The 23,534-nt window shown below is 42.4% G+C and overlaps 1 protein-coding gene across 2 annotated transcripts in view; it reads right to left on the bottom strand.

Moving 5' to 3' along the window:
- Positions 1 to 10,545: 10,545 nt before the first annotated feature.
- Positions 10,546 to 23,534, bottom strand: part of cntn3a.1 (contactin 3a, tandem duplicate 1) — a 74,172-nt gene continuing 61,183 nt past the window's right edge. Inside the window, exons 14-23 of one of the 2 annotated variants that reach the window (XM_034538195.1) lie at positions 19,134 to 19,251; positions 18,043 to 18,201; positions 17,687 to 17,836; positions 16,494 to 16,564; positions 15,936 to 16,170; positions 15,280 to 15,395; positions 14,817 to 15,003; positions 13,860 to 13,972; positions 12,714 to 12,882; positions 10,546 to 12,023 (exon numbers count right to left, since the gene is read on the bottom strand). In XM_034538195.1, coding sequence (XP_034394086.1) covers positions 11,932 to 12,023; positions 12,714 to 12,882; positions 13,860 to 13,972; positions 14,817 to 15,003; positions 15,280 to 15,395; positions 15,936 to 16,170; positions 16,494 to 16,564; positions 17,687 to 17,836; positions 18,043 to 18,201; positions 19,134 to 19,251 — 1,410 coding nt within the window. In that variant the 3' untranslated portion in view covers positions 10,546 to 11,931. The remainder of the gene's footprint in view (positions 12,024 to 12,713; positions 12,883 to 13,859; positions 13,973 to 14,816; positions 15,004 to 15,279; positions 15,396 to 15,935; positions 16,171 to 16,493; positions 16,565 to 17,686; positions 17,837 to 18,042; positions 18,202 to 19,133; positions 19,252 to 23,534) is intronic. The other variant, XM_034538194.1, reaches the window with a different exon arrangement.

The following is a 23,534-nucleotide window of genomic DNA, read 5'->3' on the forward strand; positions in this document are numbered from 1 at the left end:
AGACTACTGCCAGTGGCGCTCAAATGGAGACCCCTGCAAACATTCACAAACACACAAAGCTGAAACAAGACTCCTTTAAAATCCTTATATTTTATTGTTATTCAAGCATTTCACTATTGAAATCGTACATTTTCAGCAGCGTGATTTAGCAGTCATGCTCGAGGGAAAAAAAAGAAAAACAACAAAAACATCACTTATGGTCCTTGATTGGTCGACAGTATGCCACCAAAATTCCAAACATCTGGAACAATTACATATATGGGATCTGAATCCAACTGAATTCCCTGCAAACTTCTCAGGGCCTTTATATTTAAACCACTTGCTTCAGTATTTCTCAAAGGTCAAAGGGAATCTGTGCACTCATTCACACTGTGAAGGCCTCGTGCAATGTTGGTACACATCCCATGCAGAAAGTATTATTTGGAAATAGAAAATAAATAGTTGTGCACCTAGGAGTGTCCTTTACATGTCTGTGCTGCTGTACTGAATAACAAAAATATTATCAGATTCCTGTTGTGAGTGCTGAAAAAAAACCTTCTGTGTGTAGTGTAATTGCTCTTAATAAGAACACTATCAATTTCATGTAGCTCCAGGACTGAAGCATCCATTGAAGCTGGGTTTAGTGAAAACAGAGCAAACCCTTCTTTGCGTTCTCACTCTTGCGTAGCCAGTCATAATAAATTACCCCCCCCCCCCCCCCCCCCCCCCTGTTAATACGCACCCGTTATATTTATTCCGATGATGACGATGCAGTTTCTGAGCATGCTGATGTTTCAGAATGAGCCCAGTTACCAGCTTTTAGATATGCTTTCAGAATTCAGCTTGATATAATACCACTTTGGCTATTTTGTGTAATCAATACATAGAGTAGGCTGTTCTGGTCTTACGGATGCAGCAACCCGCTCTGTTCAGTAAGTCACAGAACGGGTTGCTGCATCCGTAAAACCAGTATCTGAGATGATGTTTGCATGATAATATTTTTGCATTATGAGATTGTAACTGAGTAATATGGATATTAACTCACGAGAAGGATGGGTCATGATGATTAAGATATCAAGGCCAAATTAATCACAATTGGAACTTGAATCTGAATTGGAAAAAGGAAATTAAGCTTCCTGAGAAAAAAATGGAGAGTATTAATTAGAAATAGTCGGAAATATCAAGCACACAATACATTCAGTTTTATTATTCCCAAAATTGAATCGCAGCACATTGGCGACAGTTTCTTCCTTCAGTTACAACCCTTTAACATCTAATTCAAGCCACTGGTGCTGTTATGTATCTTTATTCTACACATGACTGCTTTTGATTTAATCTCCCCGTAAATAAACATGAAGTAGGCCTTTCATGCCTACATTAAGTTGTGATGACTGACTGATATTTTGTACAGCTATTTATTGTACAACACATATTCCTCATCTTTCAACATACTCTGTAGAAATGGTATTATTCATCAACTCCTTTAAGCGAAGTAGTGTTATGAATAGATATACAATAGGAGCCGAATCTTTTAACTTTTAGTTTTGTGTTATTTGGTACATGAATGTTAGAGGGATGCCAAAGGCATGCAGTGTTCCAATTGAGGTAGCAGTTATATTGTACAAACTCTGATTTTATATGAAAATATTTGTATGAACAAGCTACTTTTAATTACCGAGATGCCAGGGATTCGAATGCATAGAATTGAGATTGCAAGGTTTCCCTTTAATTATGGTGTCTTTTACATTACCTGCATAATGTATCTTCTCATGCAAGAGTCATATGTGTCATGTGTAAGTCAATGCAGGCAGCATCACGAGTCATTCAGCAAAACAATGTTTAACTGTTTATGAGGGTGTTAGAGGTATTACTTTGCTTTTCAGACGGGTGGTGTACTTCCAATTGTATTTCATATTTTGGTTCAAAATCCTTTTTATAGTGATGATTAATCATGAATGTGCGTGTCAAACTGGAAGGTGAAAAAAAATGCAGCCATGCATACTTTGTACTGTATAGTTGGTGCTGTGTGGTGGATTGTTAAGATGTAAAGTAGTTACTGGCCAAGCTTGATTTACACTAGGGGGCACCAGTTACCAAAAAAAAGAGAGCTTTTCAAAAACATACAGCATATCCATCTGAAAACCTTTCTTCACTAAATAATCCAAATCATACTTGGATCAACTTGTAAGGTCACACTCATCTCCCTCTGTCCAGAAAAGACCTGTCCATGGAAGTCTGACGAGTTAGAACTAGATTGTGATTAATCAGACACTTCCCAGTGCCAAAGTCTGATTGGACGACCTCTGGCTGACCCTTAAACGCCCCCTGGCAGCTTCATCTCCTCTGCTCTTCGTTGCTTGGTGCCGTGTCTTTGCCGTACATTGTACTTGCATTCCTTCGAAATGAATAAAGAACAGAACAAGATGAAGGGAATCCCTCCGTTTGATCTCCTCCACATGTGTTTCTTTTATTACAGCTGGCGTCTTCTCTGCCCAATGATGAACTGCAGCGGCTGTATTTTTTAACAGGAAATAGTGCAGCTGGGTTTGTTTAGGAAAATATATATTTTTTTAATACACTTACGATGCAACATGTTCTAATGGAATTTTAATTTCAAAGGTTGGGGCGACACAGTTATTAGTACAGCAACAAATCCTCAAAAGGCCCTGCTCAAGGTAAACAAAGCATGACCATTACATGTGGTGACTGTGTCTGCCCCCTGGACTGAAAGTGGAAGCTGGTTCCATAAAAGAGGAGCTTGATAACTGAAGGCTCTTGCTCCCATCCTACTTTTTAAGACTAGGAACCACAAGTAGCCTCACATTTAGTGAGCGCAGCTCTCTAGTGGGGCAATATGGTACTACAAGCTCCTTAAGATATGATGGTGCATCACCAATCAAGGCTTTGTGATGCACCATCATATCTTAAGGTTCATTATATGTTATAGTACCTCATTAAAATATACAATATGACTGAAATATTACAGTTTAAATTTGCCAGCCTAATTTATTTTGCAGAGGCTCAAATAAAAAAATGACACTTTGTGCTTTATTGCTCTTATCATCATTGCGGTATTATTGTGATAAAACAAATTATTATACTTGTACTTTTTTTATTCAATGAGCGTGTTTAAAGTTAATAGGTCATAGGTCAACTGCAAGTTGTTTGTAACAAGTTGTTTAGTTTTGAGACAAATCAATATACAATGAAATAATGTCATTCCAGGTCTTAGTCACTAGAATAGCAATAAAATATCAAATCAAACTGGGTCATTTTTTGACCCTTTTGTATCTCTTTGTGCTACTTAGTTCTGAAATATATACAGATAATTAAGTACATAAACATGCTCATACATGCATTGAAGCTGCTCTCGGCTTCTGTCTTCAACATCCAACTAAACATGTTATTATACGTCACTACAGGTACTAGATCGTCCTGTGTTGTCATAAGATGCCTCATGATGAAATCAAATAGAGTGATTATGCTCCTTAACCACTTTAAAGTATTGCATTTCATTATAAAATCAGAAAACCAAAAGAAAAAAAGTTATATAATTAAATAATGCTCCCTTTCTCCACATTTGAGCTATAATTGTATTTAACAGAGGTGCAGAGTTTTTTTAACTGTCACAAAATGGAGGACCGAAGTGACTACCGAGGGTACCTGAGGGAGACGTGCAGCGAATGGAACAGGAGACGGAAGCTAATATAGGAAATGCTTCATTTTGGCCTAAACATTAAACAATTCAACGTAAAATGTATTCCTTCATTGTAGATTGCGTCCAGTGTCATCCACCTCATGACAGATGAGCAGCTTAGAGAGGACCGGCCGTCCTCTGGGGACCGACCGGCTTGTTTTGGATACTGCAGACCTAAGGGAAAAGAACCCAGCAGTCGCAAGTCAAAGCTCTTTGAGCAACAGAGGAAAGCTCTCAAGAAACAAAGATGAGCATGTGTCTCGGAGAAAGCATCAAACCCCTCCAAAGACTGCTCAGACGAATCTGAGAAAAGAGAGTCCAGAAGGACAGTATGAAACAGAACTGGATTGAAAAGGCTAGCTTTATATTAATTGAAAAGAATACCATTTATTCCCAAGGTGGAATAAATGCAGAGGGGAGCCTCACCGATCTTGACATTGATTTAACTGACTTTCAGCAGCATTTATTAGACAGTACTATCAACTGTATGAAAAGATACAGTTACCTTTCTTATGTTTCTATTCAACAACCAAGAAGAAAGACATTGTCAGTGTCACATCTTGAGGAGAAAAGTGATGCCACAGCACAGGAAGGTGAACAGACACATGACAGACCTGCTATCGATCGCCAATCTCCAGATACTTCTGCAACAGGTGCTGTGGAAAAAAATACTTCAGATATCATTGATGGTGGAAGCAGCACATTGCAAGGAGTGAGGAGTGAGAGTGTTTCCCTTCTTTACATGACAGTTGACAAACGGATGCATCTAGTTTGCTAGAACTTGACACATTGCATCATGTGGATGCTTGAGAGGATAGTTGCATTGTTCCACACAGAAAGCCTCACTGGGATGGAGCACGTCTCGGGAACCATCTTTTGGAGCCTTGCCTCCTTCCATGGATGTGTTGCAGAAACAGGCCAATGTAATGGAAAACATACTGCACTTATAATTGTTGCAGGTTTGAATATCATATCATACTATATTCAATATAATCATGTTGTGTGGTTGGCTGGCAAGAACCTTTGGGGGGCCCCTATTTTGTGAAACTCCTCAGCGCGCTCATTAAACTTCCTGAGAAATCACATGAGTTGTGGGTATCCCCCTATTAACACATTCTTGTCTCAACCCCCCATCTGCTTCCTTACCTATAAGTTACACCTCTTTCTTATCAGAATCAGAATGGCGGGTGGTGCAACAATAGACAATAACAACAATTATCTGTCTGCTATAACATTCAACTCATGAATCAGCCTTTGAAGACCTGTAAACTCTAACCCTCCCTAAGACAGCACTCTCTCTCCCTAATTGTCATAATACAATGAAGTCAGCCCTCCGCCTTTACACACTCACTAACTGTTCATGTGCTACCTGACCCAATGAAAGGAAGAGTATATAACCGAGCCCTTTACCAATGTGCATTTGTACTTCTCTGCTGAATGTTCATCAGACTTGTTCCTTCTTACAAGAATAAATACTCAGAAGCTCAAAGGTTGTTCGCATCTCATCCGAAGCTTTTGAATAGGAGTTACAAATAATTCCACCACACCACTCAGAGAGAAAGGGTGAAGAAAAGTATTGTTCTTCATTGTGGACAGATTCTTTGAGAACTTATGTTTTCTGAGGAAAATGTCATGGAGGATGATGTTTACTTTCAAGTTATTCTTCCTGATGGAAAGCTTGAAAAGGCTGTGGATGATGGTGGAGTTTTGAGGGATGTACCGTCAGAATTTTGGAAAGACTTTTGAGAGCAGTGCACTATGGGAAATGGGAAGTAAGAATCTACAGTAACTTAATATTATATACAGGACAAATAATCCCATTTGGCTGGCAAAAAGAGAAGCACCTCCCTGTAAAACCTGCACCTGGACTTCTGGAGAACGCTCTTATGGGCTTGAGTGATCTTGTGGATGGCTTTTTCAAGTTTGTGTCAGAGTCCGAGCGAGTGGTCTTTGAATCTTGTCGTTCAGATTTGACCTCAGGTGTTGACCTCGAAGAATTGTTGGAAATTATGGATATTCACAACTGTTACGTGTCAGTGTTGTGTTTTCCTCTCCCTCCATGTTTTCCTTTTCAGGTGCCCATCAGTGGCCACCTGTACAGGCCAATCCGGCTGCACCTGGGTTCCAGAGGGCCAGCTAGCCAATCAGCTGAGTGGGCCGTTATAAAAGGGAGAAGGCCTGAAGAGTTCAGGAGTGTCTTTTGTTTCTATGTATCCACTGACACTGACACTAGAGGTGAAAGTTTGTGGTGGGAGGTTGAGGACAGTAGGTAAGTTTGAGGTACCCTGTACATTTGTGCACTCACGTAGGTACTTTGTGTCTAAAACATTAGACTATTGGTTGGTGGTGCCTCTGTATTGTTTTGATGGACTTTTATTAGATAAGCAGGTGAAGCCATTTTGTTTGTTTCTTTCTTAGAGGTAGTTAGCCAGGCCTAGTTTTGTTATCTTGATTTCTTTTGTTTGGCACAACCACAACTGTCCCAACCTCTCCCACTTAGTAGAACTTTTGGGTTGGTTGTTTAAACCGAGGCACAATAAATATTATTTTGAAACCGTTACTCCTCGTTTTGGCTTCTTTTCACTTATTCTTTGACTGCCATGTGTTCGTCTCACCCCGTCTCCCCTAGACCGAGAAGGGGACGTAACAGATGAAGTCTGTCTTAATGAAGTCAATGCGGACCAAACAATGAAAATAATTTTACCAGAGCCTTCGTGATGACTGGAGCAGTTATCCTTCGTAGGGGGATGGCCTCAGGGAACCTAGTGGAAGCACTGATTTCCAGTTTTTGTCTTTGGCAACAGCCCAACACAATCCACAATAATCCTTTCAAACGGCTCTCCCATTACTGGAATAGGGCGGAGGGGCTTCCAACAGCAGACAGCAGAGAGCACATCTTTAGAGAGCTTCTCAATGCTGCTTTGCTTTGCACCTATTAGATCAGAGCTGAAAGGGACTGCAGCCATCTATGAAGAGCTACAGCCAACATCACGAAAGATCATGAGATCGATTACTTACCCAGAATGCCCAGGACCAACTCATTGCCAAGTATGTAAGTGCATACCTTAGAGTCAGACACACAGCACCGCTCCCTTTTCCTTAGGTGTTGCACTGGATCAGACTTGTTCACAAGAAAGAACTTCACACAACTTCAGAGATTTCAGAGGAGACCTGTTGCTCACATGTGTGGCTGTTACTTGGAGTTGCCAGTCAGTTATGACAACTACCCAGATTTTCCAACATGAAATGAACCAAGTTTTAGAAAGCAACGTGTGGACATCGGCTTTTTGCCATTTTTGAACATTGTTTTCAGTTTAAACATCCCTTTAATAATGACGGTGGTGCTCTACCGTTCATTTTTAACAAGCAAATGACCCAAATAATGTGCATGTCTCACAGAACGCAGTCCTGAACACAGATTCACTGGTATTTATATACTTTGTATTTAATTTTTGGCACGTTTTAAAGGTTAACCTTTGGATTTTGTAACATTTGTGTACCTGGTGCCACCTTCAGGCCAAACTTTTTAATTTTTTTAAATAGCAATGTTTCTCTCTCTTTTTCATCAAGTGCTTCGTATTCCATATTCTTCCAATATGTTTTAATAAATATGATACCTGATGATATTGATTCACTGGTTTGCTGAACATGGTAGCAGAATATGTCTCTGAAATTAATTTGAATTAATCTGTAGTGATATTACATTACATGTCATTTAGCTGACGCTTTTATCCAAAGCGACTTACAATAAGTGCATTAAACCATGAGTCCAAACTCAGAACAACAAGAATCAAGCAAGTACAATTTCTTCAATAACGTTAAACTACAGAGTACTATCCGTAAGTGCCATTTAAGTGCTACTAAAGTGTTAAACAACATCGGTAAGGGACATTTAAGTGCTACTAGAGTGCTACTACGGCTCTACCTTCCCTATTCAAGGTATAGTCGAAAAAGATGTGTGGTGTGTGCTTAGAGAGAGAAAGAGAGACAGAGAGAGACAGAGACAGAGACACAGAGAGAGAGAGAGAGAGAGACAGAGACAGAGACAGACAGAGAGAGAGAGAGAAGGACGCGGCCGTGACGTTTGTCCACTGAAACACAGAAGAGCACTTCTCTCCTGCTCTTTCGTCAAGGAAACTCTGGGAGGTACGTTGAGTTCCTCTCACTTAAAGTAATATGTATTAATTTCATAAAGAGTAAAATTAGTAAAATGAGTGGTCTCTGAATTATTATTATTAAGTAATAATAAGTGTAGCAGGAAACAGCTAGTCATTCATTGTTACCTCTCGTCTGCTCTTCAGCTCATCCTGTGGGCTTTTCTTCTATGTCGCCAAGGTAACCCTGGTTGGGTCCGGAGTAAAAGAAGAAAAGTATAAATAATGGTGAAACTGAAAATATTTAATTCACTGACTAAACGTTATCAAACAGAGAACCAGTTTCACCAAATAACATTAATTATTTCCTCTTTAAATGTTTTATCTTATTCTAAGTTATTTTCTTTTGGAGTCAGATTATTTAATCACCTTATTGATTAAATAAAGGATAAGCACGTATGGACACATTGAGAATACAATAACACACATTTCCTACCGTGTCTTTACATTATAGACTATTTAAGTCACTGTTTACATGTCAGAAGCTCTAACTTACCTTCTTTGTCCACAGTGAACAGCAGCAGTTTAGGTGGTGGATTAGGATTAAAGTAAAGTATGATCATGGTTAGTAAAACTATCTTTTAATTATTTGATAAGTAAAAGACAGCTGGCCTTCCAGGAAAAACCCAGGTATTGTAAATTGGGACTCGTTCAATCCCCTTATTATTTAAATTCAGGGAAAGCATGCTCTGTGGACAAACAGCCTTTTAGGCTTCTGGCCTCCTTCACATATTCTATTTTTTATTGATATCTTTTTGTTGAATGTTCATTTGTTTGTGCTATTGCAAAACAGAAGCTCATTACTTTTTTCATCCAGAGTAAAATGAGTGTCTGACAGTTATTGGACCTAAATTAATAGGAATATGGAATAATTCCAAGGAATTAATCAAACTGTCGTATTGCATTTGTATTGTAAACATTTATGTGGTTGTCAAATGGAAATATGCTGCTTCCTAGATGGCTCCTTCATATTTGGTCCATGTTCTCTACATCTTCACTTCAAAGAAGCAGTCAATTCATGTTCAGAGGACAAAGTCACATGTTTACAGTTAATTCACAATACGACCTGACATGAGAAGTTTTAAATGACTTTGTGTTGGAGGACAAATTTACCTTTAGCCAACCTGATGACAATAAAGATTGTACAGACAAATGAAAAGGAATATAAATAAAGTTCCAAACAGATATCAATCCAACAGATACTGCAGAGAGTCACCTAGATATCAATAAGTTACCTCATTACAAGCTTTACTCCAGTATTGTGGAGCTTATATAGTCTGGCAGATCACATGTAATATGTCCCATGTCGTTAAATACATGTGTACACATAATAACTGATCTTGTGGCCTGAGATCACTGGTGGCCAGATGTTCCAAATAAGTATCACATTATGGCATCCCATCCAACAAAGAAGAACGATTTGGATGTTTACGAATATTCTTTTAGACCAGTTTACCACATTAAGGATGAGGAGTTACAAATGAGTTCCTGCAGGGGTTATTGTCTTCGTTCAAAGCTCCACAATATTGACTTTGAGGTTTACAGCAAATATCTAAATTCTCTTTTTGACGATCCTTTCATCATTCAGAGAATATCACACAATCCTATATGTTCATTTAGATAATTTTACCTGGAATTAAGCTTTCATACGATTGATTATGGCGTCAAACATGAAATGTAGCATTTGTCCATTTTTAAAAGTTTAGTTGGACAACTTAATAACGCTTTCCTCAATGGGGGGTCAGAGATTGAGAGGATCTGAATCTCCTCAGTATAACACAATGTTTTCAGAGGCATAAAACAACTCTTGATGCTCCCCTCAGCGTTATGGCAGCAGAAAGAAAGCTCAGGAAGGCAACACATTCACAGTTTACAGGTACATATTGTGCAGATATTAATTACCCTTTTGAGTATCTGTTTTCAGAACATTGATCAGGAGCTTCCATTTCGGGAGAACAGAGAAGAAACTCTGCTCTTTTCTCTCTAGCGTGTGTGATTCGAAGATGTTAAGACACATAATGTGAAGAGGACCCAGAGCCAAAAATGCATTTACAACAAAAGGGCTTAAAGAGACTCAAATTTACATTTTGAATTTACCAAGTCCTGATCTTTAATTGAATGGACCACTGAAGCGTGACCTGAAGTGAGCGCCAAATCCAAGAAACCCCAAAGAATTGAATCAATTAAATGGGCAGAAAGGATTTTGCAGTTCTGAAACATTACTACAGGATGATTGGTTCAAGTCAGTACTCCAGAGTTTCTTATAGTTTATATATACTGTATATATATTGTTCCACCCCAAACTGTGAATGCTTTGTGAATCTTTCACAAAGGTATGTAACAACTGTTATTTCCTTTGCTGAGACTTAGTTGGTCTGTTATCACAAACACAGGCCATGTTATTTGAAGTTTCACTGACTTCATTTTACAAATTGTGAGTCAGATTAGTAGAAGTTGTTGGAGAGGTTTATGTGTAGTCATACACTCTGAAAGTTACTCTGTGTATTTCTTGTTCATTTGTATCATCAACTGTAACCACTTTTTAAAGTAGAATCTTTATGTCAAAGCAATGAAACTGAAAGATCTTACCTCAAAGTCCACTTAGTAGCATTTTTTCTGAGCAAACTCCATCTTCTAAGTCAGACCAAGAGAGCTTTACTTTACATAGCATGGCCTGATAAAGCACTGTCTCTTCACGGCAAAGAAATAAATAAGGAAAATGGCATTATGTTTATTAAAAGCAGGTTGATCCATTCAGACATCCTAAGCAACGTAGGTACGTACACTGACCATCTCATGCCAAACAGCAGCTAAACAGTATTTTACTAGATAGTAAAATACAATCCCTACTTTTTAATAAGCTACGTTAGAAATGTCAGTAATCTCTGCCACGTGTACTGTATTACAATGCGCATCATGAAGACTTAGGAGAAAGGCATGTTGTTTCTGAGACCAAAACGCCCACAAATATAATCTAAAAAGTAACAAAAGTGAAAAATCTCAACAAAGCATACAGTAAGGTCAGTTATTCATAAATTATAGCATGAGTGAGCCAAAATACAATGCAAATAAATAGAGGAAAATAAATAAAACTCTCTTCAATCATAATAACATGGATAATAATCATAAGACTTAAGGCTCATTTGGGACCTGAGGATTTCATACATACAGTGAACAACAATGCGGCTCAAAATGCTTAGCGTGCCAGACTTATCATGGATGAGGGAGGAAGGTAAGACATCAATTAATCAACACAAGGCTGCTGTTTATAATGGAAGCCATATTGGGTGTGTAGGTGCTGCATTTTCTCACAATGATACAACAGGTGGTATTGAACCAAGTCGGCTTTACCTTTGGTTACAGTTTCATGGCAACTGAGCTTTCGATGTAATGTGGTGTAACATAAAAGCATGAATAAAATCCATATAAAGTTACAAAGCTCCCAAATTCTGGTTTGTCATAAAGCAATGAGGTTTAGCTCAGGGATTAGTAACAGTTGGTTTCCCTTCAACAGGTCAGGAAGCTTTCCAAAGACTATCGTCTCCAGAGAGGAGGGAAATTACTTCATCCATTGCTCGTCTTGAACCGAACATAAATATAACTTCACTCACATAAATATGAACTATGTCCGGTCTCCTCCAACCCCAGTTTAGATCAAATCCCAGCATCCAAGAAAAGTCCAGAGCTACATACAATATCTGTTTAAAAGAAGCAGCACAGTCCCACAGAGAAAAACATATACACATCCTATTGTGCATCACACATTGCTGGGCCTCCAAGGTTAAAACCAAGTGAGAATATCCACTGGTCAGAAAATGGCAAAGAAAGAAACATCTTCAAAGAGACTGCAGTCGAGTCACGGTTTCCTTTCACTGCCATACATACTTCTGAAAGAGCCAGTTCCTTTCAATAACTCTTAGAAAGATGGAGGGACAGATTCTTCCTCACAAAGAGATCTTTGTAGAAAAAATAGGAAATACACAGTAGGATAGGGAAGGGAGCAGGTGGAAATGTGGCTGCCAGCCTCTTGTTGTCTCTGACCTGCTGTTTCTCCTTTTTCAGTGATGAGCAGCTTTAGTGCCTGGTTGATGCAGGTGTTTGTCATAGTACCGTCCTGGCTGTGAGGATTAACGCTGCAAGGTTGACCAATGGAAATGCAGAAGACCCTGGGGCTGCTCCTTTGGCTATGGAGCCTGAAATACAAAAAAAAAAAATGGCTACAAATGTTGCTCTTTAAACGTGGTTAAAGTTGACGTGAAGGTCTCGCATTAATTATCACAGTAAAGAAATACAGCAGGCAAAATATGAAATGCATTCAGTACAAATAACTATAGTGTTGTGTGAGTACACAGATATGTCAATAGATGGCACTGGTACGCTGCGCTCAATTTTGGCTTCCGAGACGATGGCTGTAGCTACTGCCAATATTCTCTACATGTCTCAGCCCATTTTGTTGTTGATGACATGTGTATTGCTCAGACTGTTATTTTACAGCGGAGACAACTGTAAACAAAACATTCATACTTAGCTTCAAAGATAAAAGGCTTATTTGAAGACTGACCATTTTGCGGCCACATTTAATGGTCGGGAAAATACCTCATCTAAATGTCAGGGATACTAATTTATCTAAAGACAAGCCGCCTAAAAAGACCATAAAGCAATGCAGCTACAGAAAATGCTGTTTACAGTGCATATTTTTACATTCACAGACTGGTCTTTCAAGTCAGAGAGTAGCACGCAATATATTATTTAGCGTGCTCAAAACACCAGTTTATGGGTATCTGCAGTTACATTTTTCATTAAATCTCAAAACTAATAAACGGAACTGATGCCTCACAAACAGACACAGGGTTCATTTTCATGTTTCATGTCTCTGTCCCAACCTGCTATCTTGGGGATGGTAATCTGGCGGCTGCTGCTGCCTTCCCCTCCCTCGCTGAAGGGTTTAATCTGGATAACGTAGTCCTGGTTGACCGGTAGTGACAACTCCAAGGAGGTGGTGTTGGTCTCCACCACGCTGGGATGGCTGTGTTTGTCCTGGCTGTACATCACCTGCAGAGAGGTACAGATGACGACAGCGTGAGGGATGGCATGAAACCACTTGAGAAACAATGAATCATATGAGGGGTTTCAGAGCGTGCTAGTTGGTGCACTGACAAGAAAATCTAAGTTCCAGCTTGTGTTTCTTTCAGACAGCTCTGTGAGATGTAATGCGCAACCACTGAAACTAACAAGATGAATCTTACTGGAGATAGCTGCACATGTCTGTGATGGACCACCAGAGTAGAGGGTGCAGCAAAGATAAGGGGAGTGTGGAGATGCATCAATCCAGTCAGCTGCAGCGTGACACTGGGCTGCGGATGAATCTACCCATTGTACTATACAATCAGCCCCCCACTCAGGAGACCCCCTTGCATGTGGTGAGAATAATGTGCAGCGACCGCTTTTGATATTCTCAACCCATAAAACTGCAAATTTATGTGTGAACTTTCTTTTTTGAAGTAATCATTAAAATATGTACTAGGCTTTTAATACTGCCATGACAAGTCAAATGTCCCAATCTGGGAAGATGGCAGTCAATGCAATGACTCCTCTCTTGAGAAACAATCAGAAACGCTGTGGATCTTTGTCTGTTGATGAAATTATGTGGCAAAAAAGAATAGGATGTGGGCGTTGTGGCTATCAAGGGATTATTATTTTAGGAAAGTAGGCAATTTGTGAAGATCTTCACAAATTAAATGAATATGCAGCTACACATCACAGCACCCCAACTAACTTTCATATGAAATAGTTAGAGGCTAGCTGCACTTCCAAATTTAATGCGGTTAACTTTGACGGTAAGAAGTTTAGATGCCTCCTTAGTTATCAGAGTATCGTATCCATACATAACTGCATTCAAAACTGGAATTTACAAAAAAAAAGGTGTACCGGTACTCATATAATACCTACTCTATAATACCATTCACTCATCAGAGAGGTCCAGTTAAAGCACTCTCTCGTGGAGAAGAGGAAAACTCTCCACTTCTTACCTTATATCCTGTGACTTCTGACTCATTCTCCAGAGCGTGTACTTGGTCCCACCTCAGGATGACCTTGGAGTTGGAAGTGTTCCACATTATTTTGACCGGGGCTTGACTGGGCGCTGGAGGAAAAGAGGAAGAGGAGGCAGTAAAACAACATGCCCTCTGGTCGATAAACGGTAAAGTCCGAAATCAACTCAGCATGAAGGAGTTTTCTCATCAGTCTATCATCCCACTGTTAGGAGTGAGCAGTGACTCTAGGAATACTGTATGTGTGTGGGACTGACGGTACTGACGGAGGTGGTTGGGGAGAATGAAGAAGAGACATGCGAGTGTGAAACAAATGAAACTGTGATATTATTTCATTAACCTATTTGAATGTATGGTGCTCATCGGTCGGAGCTCTGCTCTGCAAGCGCGCACACAGGTGTACGTTCATTGACATGCAGGTGACTTATAGAAAGAAAAGTGTGGAACAATATAACGAGGAGTTAACTAATGTTTATAGGAAACCTGTCAGCGGGGAACAACATCATTTTCCAGCGAGGCCTGCATGTCAAATCACAGTGTGACCGTGAATTAAACAGGCACTTACATCAGAGATTTACCATGTCAATCAAATGACAAGTGAGTGCTATATGTTGTCCCTCAGTTTCACATTATTCATGTTTGGAAGACGGGGAGAGAGAGAGAGAGAGAGAGAGAGAGAGAGAGAGAGAGAGAGAGATGCGTATGACGATCAACAAGGGTTCCCCGGCCAGGACTCGATCCGCGGGGTCAGGCAGTAAAATAAATAATGCACTTTATGGTGCTCTTGTGTAGTGACTATTCTCTACTTTCACTCCAATTGGTAAAACATTATTTCTGAAATTATATATATACCAAATGGACCGTGCACCTTTCGCCAGAGGTAACAAACATGCACAAAAAGACAGTCAGTCCCCACACTGAGTTGAGAGCCCTTACGTGGTTTCTTGGTTGTGACATTGACGATGATGCTCTGCGGACCCACTCCAGCACTGTTGTAGGCGCGCAGAGACATGTAATAGGTACTGCTGCCCTCCAGATCCCTGACGAGTACAGACGTTTTATTCCCTACTGTCCTGATCACACTGGCTGTGTCCTGCTTCTTCCTCTCACCCCAGTACTGCAACTAAAACCACACAACAATACACATATTATACTTTAACAGCTTGCATCTGATTTGTTACTCAATACTTCCATCTGTAACTGCACCAGTGTGTTCATGAAGCCTGGGGGGCTTCATCATGCTCATCTACGGTGGTTAACTTCATGCACGAACAATCATACAGACACTAATACAAAAAGGTTATTGTATTGTTATCCAAGATATGCCACGAGCTGTTGGCAATGTCCACTACATTTAAACAACTCCTATTGTGGGGGTGTGGGGGGGTGTTGGTTTGACCTCATATCCCAGGATGCGTCTGCGGTTGTTGCTCCAGGCCAGCGGCTTCCAGGTGACCTCTGCCTCGGACGCTGAAACACTCTTTGCCCTCAGCTTCCCTGGAGCTCTGCTGGGCTCTGAAAGGCACGTGTGCAGGATAGTCAGGATAAGGAAGAAGGCACAGATTCACAACACCCACGTCTAAGAATGACTTATTGAGTATAATACAGCTCCATCCAATCTATCTGTATCCCTGTGTGAGGAGGAGGGAGTGTTCCAACATTAAGTCCTGGAAAGTCCACCACTGAATAGAACATTACAGCCCCTAAAAACTTAAGTCTTTAAGTATTTCTCTACAGATAAATCTCATGTATTTCTCTGTAATATTACATTTTCATGAATAAATGCCCAACAACTTTAAGGTTTTATCCTATCAAGTTGTTAAGGAACAGGATTGTATGCTACATAGAACATTTTCCAGAGTTCACTTTTAGTGAAAGTTGTTTGAAATTGACAAATGTTAACAGTTGTTGGCCCACTTGCTCTTCATGCATGGCTTTGAGGCAGTAGGTGTTTAAAATGCAAATGACTAAAAGTGCAATCAAAATAAAAACTGATCTGAAATGACTAAGTGCAGCACATTCCCGGAGTCAAGCTGAAGTTGTAATAGTACGCACCTTCCTCCGCTGAGTAGATGGTGGTCACTGGACTAAAAGGGCCTTCTCCCTTGTTGTTGTAAACCCCGACTTTGACTTGGTAAGGGGAAAAGGGAGGGATGCTCTCATTCTTGAAGACATATCTAGAGGCGTCCGGAGACGTGACAGCAGCCTGCATCCAGCCTTGCGCCCCAAGTGGGCGGAAAGCCACCACGTAGCCAAAGCCCGGACCACTCTGCAGCTCCTCTGGAACAGGCTATGGAGATATGAGTCAGAGGAATGACTCAAGATGACTGATCTTACAGATAGAACATTAATACCGAAAAGAAATGCAGCTATGCACGGATTAGTGAAGCAATACTGCTGAGGGCGGTAATGTTCTTGCAAGCCTTGCATGAACTCCTCTCTCTGTCTAGTTAAGTGGTTTTATACCGAGGAAAAATAAAATAAAATCATGACTGTATGTTTAATTTAACATGAATAAGAAATATACAAACATTAAGTCTATTATCGAAATGTTTAATATGTGTGTGTGTTTGTGCAAATATATAAATAAAAAATATATAAATACAAGTTTACCTCCCAAGTGATGACCAGCTCTGAACGTCCCCCACCGCCGCCGTTCACTCTTGACGGAGTCACCCTGGGAACTAACATATCAACCACAGTGTTTAATTAATTACCTGCAATAAGAAATGACAATGTGGAGTATTCTGCTGCTCACCAATAAATAACATGAGTTAGAGGTATTGATAGATAGATATATACTTTATTCATCCCCAGTGGAGAATTTGGTTGTAGCAGCAGCAAGCAAGGTTACAGAGTAAACATAAAATATTGAGCATGTTCAACGTTTTCAAGAATTAGACATTTCTTAATAAATTTAGACTGCTCCATCCTTGAGCTGCTAGCCTCAAGCAGATATAAGGAGTGGGCTACAGCGGTCTGGTGATCTCACCTCTTTCTAACTTCACACCAACATTTATTTTTCCTATTCAAACTTGTAGTCTTTAGCCCCAACCAATTGTTCACAGTGGCATCACTTAAGCCTTAAGGCAATGTAATAGATTTAGTGCAGCCTCTGGACCCACACAACGGTTTATACTTTTTTTCCCTTCCCGTTACCAGACTTTGTATAAAATCAGAATTTGCCTTTTGATGTGCAGCAGAGTGGATACAACAACTTTAATTTCAAACATCTTATGAAGCCTTAAAGGACTGCCCTGCTCTTGGTTAGAGGGTCTTTTTATTGGTTTGTCATTACGAGACAATATATTGCTGTATGTTTTTATATTTATCCATATAAGTGTTTTTTAGTATATGTGTACTTATATATTCATCTGTATACGTAGGTGTATGTACCTGCAGTTGTGTATAACAACTCTGTATGTATGGTCACTAATTTACAAATTCAGGGTGATTAATTTAATTGTATTTTTTTGTATTTGACAATCTCTTTTTAATCTACTCTGTTGTCTAGATTTGATTCATTTTGGTTCTGAACCAAAGATACTGTATCTATTAGTATTTTCTATGCACTGCCCGTTCTCCACACAGACATGGATGACACAGACGAGAGCTGCAAGGCATCAACATATTTATTGTGTACTTAATTAATTCATGTGTGGCCCTGAAGAAGCAAATAATTCTCTGAAATGCAGTCGTACAATAAAGTTCTTTGGAGGAATCTAATTGCCGTCCTGGGCATAATTTGCAAACAATTTGTGGCACTGTTGGCAGCGGAGGAAATGTAAGGAGCTTCTGATACATACGCATTTCTTTGGTGCGGGCCTTTTTGGATGGTTTGCTGGGCTCTCCTGTTCCTATGCTGTTTGTTGCCAGGACTCTGAACTCGTACTCCACCCATGGACTCAAGTCAATGACAGAGGATGACAGCTGCTTCCCCCCAAGAAGCTCAGGAACTGAGAGACATCACAGAAATAACCTTTCATCAAAACCCTGCAAGAGCTGTCTTTGAAAGTTAAGCTAGCTGATGATGTGTTATTTACCCACTTCATGTGTGGCATTTAAAAAGGACACCAGTCACATCCCCTTGCCCCTTTTTTTAATCTAATAACTTCACATTCACTCAACCCACAGTCAGACTTGTCAGATGAAACCAGCCTACCGGTGGTAACGGTTTGCCACCCGAGAGAGAAGGGAGTTCTGGCCTGGATGGTGTAGCTGGTGATGGGGCTGTGATTGTCCATCCCGGGTCCCCAGAACAGAGAGGCAGTGGTCTCGGTCATCGCAGTCACCTGGCAGTCAACAGGGGGGCCCGGGGGACCTGGAAGGATAATTAGTGAGAGTGTATTTGCACAGGAAGATATATACTGTAGAGATTAATGAAGACAAGAGGCGGAACCGAGATACATAATTGGTGAGCCATAATTAGAGCAGATGTTACAAACTGATTAGAGAGCGAGTATTAGGATTAGTATTAGTGCAAAACCGAACTACCACCAGTCCAAAAATGACATTGTTTACCCTAGTAGCAGAAAATAACAAACAGTCTAAACAGGGGAACAAAAGAACACCATTTTTTCTGAAGTGCAGTTTATTGCAATACAATTAAGAACATCAAAAAAGATCATAACCTGCCCTCCGGCAGGGGTTCCCCACGTGGCGGTTTGCAAGGTTAATCAGAGAGGGTTATTAGGATATGAAGAAAGAAAAAAAATACCTAAAAACATTTGTTATTCACGTTTTCTAAAGATTAAAAAGGAAATAGTCGAAGGATACTGCAAGGGAAACGCACAAATCCTGAACATATGTCAACTTTTATAAGGGGTCATATATTAAATATTATATATAAGTAAAAAGGTTGGGAACTAATGCCAGAGGCTTATGTGGAATCTTACTGTGTGTCTGCATCGTGGTGCATGGTGGTCCCACAAACGTTGCCTCCAACATGGGAATTATATGTACAGGCTATAACCATATATCACACAGGGACTTTATTCATGTTCTTTTGTTTACTTTATGATATACAGAAAAGTGTTAAAGTGAAGGTGTGTTTGTTTCACTAAGAGACGATTGCCATTCAGTTACTATGACATTCTTTGCTAGCAGGGAGTTAGCAGTATAAATGGATTTGCTAAATGTAGCTACATATAGCGATGTTGCGTGTAAATACTGAGGTTGTGACATCGACAACAAATCTGACTTTCAGGTTTGGTTCATTTATTTTAAATATTTGAGTTTGGGGGGCATCCTTACCTCTGACAACCACATCAGTGGCAATAGACACACTGTCCACCTTGGTCTGAACAGCACACGTATATTTCCCAGCATGCCTCAGTTGAATGTTCCGGATCATGATGTCACCAGCCGAGCGCTGTCAGTGCACAAGTTAGGAAAAAAAAGAGTAAGAAAGTAGAGTAGAAGGTCAGTAAAATGTTGCGAAATGAAGAAAAGAACTGCAGAATGTCAGTGATTTATTTTGGCATTCAATTTATTACATCATGAGAGAAGAGAAAGGGAAAACACAAGTCCAGGGATGAAGCAAATGACTGAATGAAGTGTTTTTTTGATCATTTATGAGGATAGCTTTTTGCTGGAAATTAAAAAGCTCTTCTTTCTTCTTTCAGCTCGTTCCCTTTTATTCCTTCTGATTCAATTTAATCTACAGACAACCATTCAATGCCAAGTGCATTATTAGCTTTGAACTTTAACGTTACATTGATGGCTTATCTATGAAAGTAAGAGACTGTGAAACAAAATTAGACTCTATAATTACTTTGATGTATAATCAGGGACATTTTATGAAGATAAAAATTCAGTTGCTGCAAGTCATTCACTCTTTAAAACTCCCTGCCATCATTAAAATAATATAGCTGGGGATGGAGCGGGTCACAGATCTCTCACTCTGGCAAATTTGAGATACAGCAGGAAAACATAACCTCGAAGCATACTTATTAAATTAAGTGAGACAGTAAAAAGGCTTTGAGAGCTTCTCTCTCCATTGCGGGTAAAGTCTGTATCTAAAAGGCAGTGATATTGCTTTCTGTCAATGCTGACATCATTTATGGGGTGTTGGGTTACATAAAACATTTTTTTTATAATTACAAAGATGTACAGTAACATTCAGTTTTTTTAAATATTTTTCAACTCAATACTGAACACGCCTCCCTTTCATCTTAAGTAATATAACATATCAGACCAAAGATATTCAGCATCTTATTTCTGCTGCAAAGTATATTTCACTGGTGTTCTTAAAAACGTATTTCAATTCCAGATATGAGTCCCATCATTTTATTAATCCCAGCCACTGCAATAGTGCGACAGCAGCTCTGGCAGCAGCACTACGCTCCACAACATGCAAGGAGCACATCTCTATTTGGAACTGTAAAATGTTGGAGTTGCTGTTATCAATAAACCCTGATGATAAGCAGCCCACGGACTGAAGCTACCTTGCCCGGACAAGGGAAACCGGGGCACCCTCCCGGAGCCAGACCCAGGAGGGGAGCTCGTCGGCGAGCGTCTGGTGGCCGGGCTTTCGCCCATGGGGCCCGGTCGGGCTCAGCCCGAAAAAACATCATGGAGCAGCAGTCACCCTATGGACCCACCACCCGCAGGGAGAATTATCGGGGTCGGGTGCTATGTAGACCGGGCAGCGGGTCAGGCGGGAGACCTGGGCGGGCCGATCGCTGGCGGCATAGACTAGCTCTAGGGACGTGGAACGTCACCTCACTAGCGGGGAAAGAGCCGGAGCTGGTGCAGGAGGTGGAGCGGTACCAGCTAGATATAGTTGGGCTCACCTCCACGCACAGCATGGGCTCTGGAACTAAGCTCCTGGAGAAGGGTTGGACTTTGTCCTTTTCTGGAGTTGCCCAGGGTGAGAGGCGCCGGGCGGGAGTGGGGATACTCACGAGCCCCCGGCTGAGCGCCGCTGTGTTGGAGTTTTCCCCGGGGAACGAGAGGGTCGCCTCCCTGCGCCTACGGGTTGCGGGGAGTAAGGCTCTGACTGTTGTTTGTGCTTATGCACCGAACAGCATTTCGGAGTATCCGGCCTTCTTGGAGTCGGTGGGAGGGGTCCTGGAATGGGCGTCGCCTGCCGACTCCATAGTTCTCCTGGGAGACTTCAACGCTCACGTGGGCAATGACAGAGAAACCTGGCGGGGCGTGATTGGGAGGAACGGATTGCCCGATCTGAACCTGAATGGTGTTTTGTTGTTGGACTTCTGTGCTAGCCACAGTTTGTCCATAACGAACACCATGTTCGAACATAAGGTGGCTCATAAGTGTACCTGGTACCAGAACACCTTAGGCCGGAGATCAATGATCGACTTTGTAATCGTATCATCTGATCTGCGGCCGTATGTCTTGGACACTCGGGTGAAGAGAGGAGCAGAGCTGTCAACTGATCACCACCTGGTGGTGAGTTGGATCAGATGGCGGGGGACTCGGCTAGAAAGACCTGGCAAGCCCAAACGTGTAGTGAGGGTGAACTGGGAACGTCTGGCAGAGGATCCTGTCCGGGAGGTCTTCAACTCCCACCTCCGGAAGAACTTCTCACAAATCCCGAGGGAGGCTGGGGACATGGAATCCGAGTGGACCTTGTTCAAAGCCTCTATTGTGGACGCGGCTGCTCGGGGCTGTGGCCGGAAGGTCATCGGTGCCTGTCGTGGCGGCAACCCGAGAACCCCGTGGTGGACACCGGGGGTGAGGGAAGCCGTCAAACTGAAGAAGGAGGCCTTTCGGGCCTGGCTGGCCCAGGGGTCTCCTGAAGCAGCTGACGGTTACCGGTGGGGCAGAAGGGCTGCAGCGGCGATGGTCGCGCAGGCTAAAACTCGGGCATGGGAGTTCGGGGAGGCCATGGAGAAGGACTTTCGGTTGGCCTCAAGGAAGTTTTGGCAAACCATCCGACGGCTCAGGAAGGGAAAGCAGGGTCTACCCCAGGCTGTTCTCAGCAGGGGGGGGGAACTGCTGACCCGGACTGGGGACATCGTCGGGCGGTGGAAAGAGCACTTTGAGGAACTCCTAAACTCGGCCAACATGTCCCCCGGAAAGGGGGCAGCGCCAGAAGACCCATATCCCTGGCAGAGGTCGCTAAGGTAGTCAAAAAGCTCCTTGGTGGCAAGGCGCCAGGGGTGGATGAGATCCGCCCTGAGATGCTGAAAGCGCTGGACATTGTTGGGCTGTCTTGGTTGACACGCCTTTTCAGTGTTGCATGGGGGTCGGGAACAGTGCCCATGGACTGGCAGACCGGGGTGGTGGTTCCCATCTTCAAGAAGGGGGACCGGAGAGTGTGCTCGAACTATCGTGGTATCATACTGCTCAGCCTCCCGGGAAAAGCTTATGCCAGGGTGCTGGAGAGGAGGCTCTGACCGCTTGTCGAACCTCAGATTCAAGACGAACAGTGCGGATTCCGTCCCAGTCGTGGAACAGTGGACCAGCTCTTTACCCTCGCAAGATTACTGGAGGGGTCCTGGGAGTTTGCCCAACCAGTTTACATGTGCTTTGTAGACCTGGAGAAGGCTTTCGACTGGGTCCCTCTGGGGTTTTTGTGGGGGGTGCTGCGGGAGTATGGGGTGCCGGACCCGTTGGCACGGGCCATCCGGTCTCTGTACGCCTGCAGTAGGAGCTGTGTTCGTCTCCTCGGTAGTAAATCAGACACGTTCCCGGTGGGTGTTGGCCTCCGCCAGGGCTGCCCTTTATCACCGGTCCTGTTCGTGACCTTCATGGACAGGATATCTAGGCGCAGCCAGGGGGCGGAGAGGATCCGGTTCGGGAGTCTAGGGATCGCCTCTCTGCTGTTTGCGGATGATGTGGTCCTGTTTGCCTCCTCGGACCGTGACCTCCAGCATTCACTGGGGCATTTTGCAGCCGAGTGCGAAGCGGCAGGGATGAGAGTTAGCACCTCCAAATCTGAGGCCATGATGCTCTGCCGGAAACCGGCGGATTGTTCCCTCCAGGTGGGGGCAAACTGCCTACCCCAAGCGAAGGAGTTCAAGTATCTCGGGGTCTTGTTCACGAGTGAGGGTAAGGTGGAGCGGGAGATCGACAGGCGGATCGGTGCGGCTGCAGCAGTAAAACAGGCACTGTACCGGTCCGTCTTGGTGAAGAGGGAGCTGAGCCGGAAGGCAAAGCTCTCCATTTACTGGTCGGTCTACGTTCCAACCCTCACCTATGGTCACGAACTCTGGGTCGTGACCGAAAGAACGAGATCTCGGATACAAGCGGCCGAAATGAGCTTCCTCCGTAGGGTGGCCGGGCTCAGCCTTAGAGATAGGGTAAGGAGCTCGGACATCAGGGGGGAGCTTGGAGTCGAGTCGCTGCTCCTTCGTGTCGAAAGGAGTCAGCTGAGGTGGTTCGGGCATCTAGTCAGGATGCCTCCTGGACGCCTCCCATTAGAGGTTTTCCGGGCACGTCCAACTGGTAGGAGGCCCCGGGGAAGACCGAGGACACGCTGGAGGGATTATATCTCCCGGCTGGCCTTGGAACGCCTCGTGATCCCCCAGAATGAGCTGGAAAGTGTTGCGGGTGAGAGGGAAGCCTGGGTCGGCCTGCTGAACCTGCTGCCACCGCGACCCGACCCCGGATAAGCGGGTGATAATGGATGGATGGATGGATGGAAAATGCTGGAGGCATATCATGTTCATATTCAACACTTGCAGG

This window comes from Cyclopterus lumpus, chromosome 7, assembly GCF_009769545.1.
Source record: "Cyclopterus lumpus isolate fCycLum1 chromosome 7, fCycLum1.pri, whole genome shotgun sequence".
NCBI classification, from domain to species: Eukaryota; Metazoa; Chordata; class Actinopteri; order Perciformes; family Cyclopteridae; genus Cyclopterus; species Cyclopterus lumpus.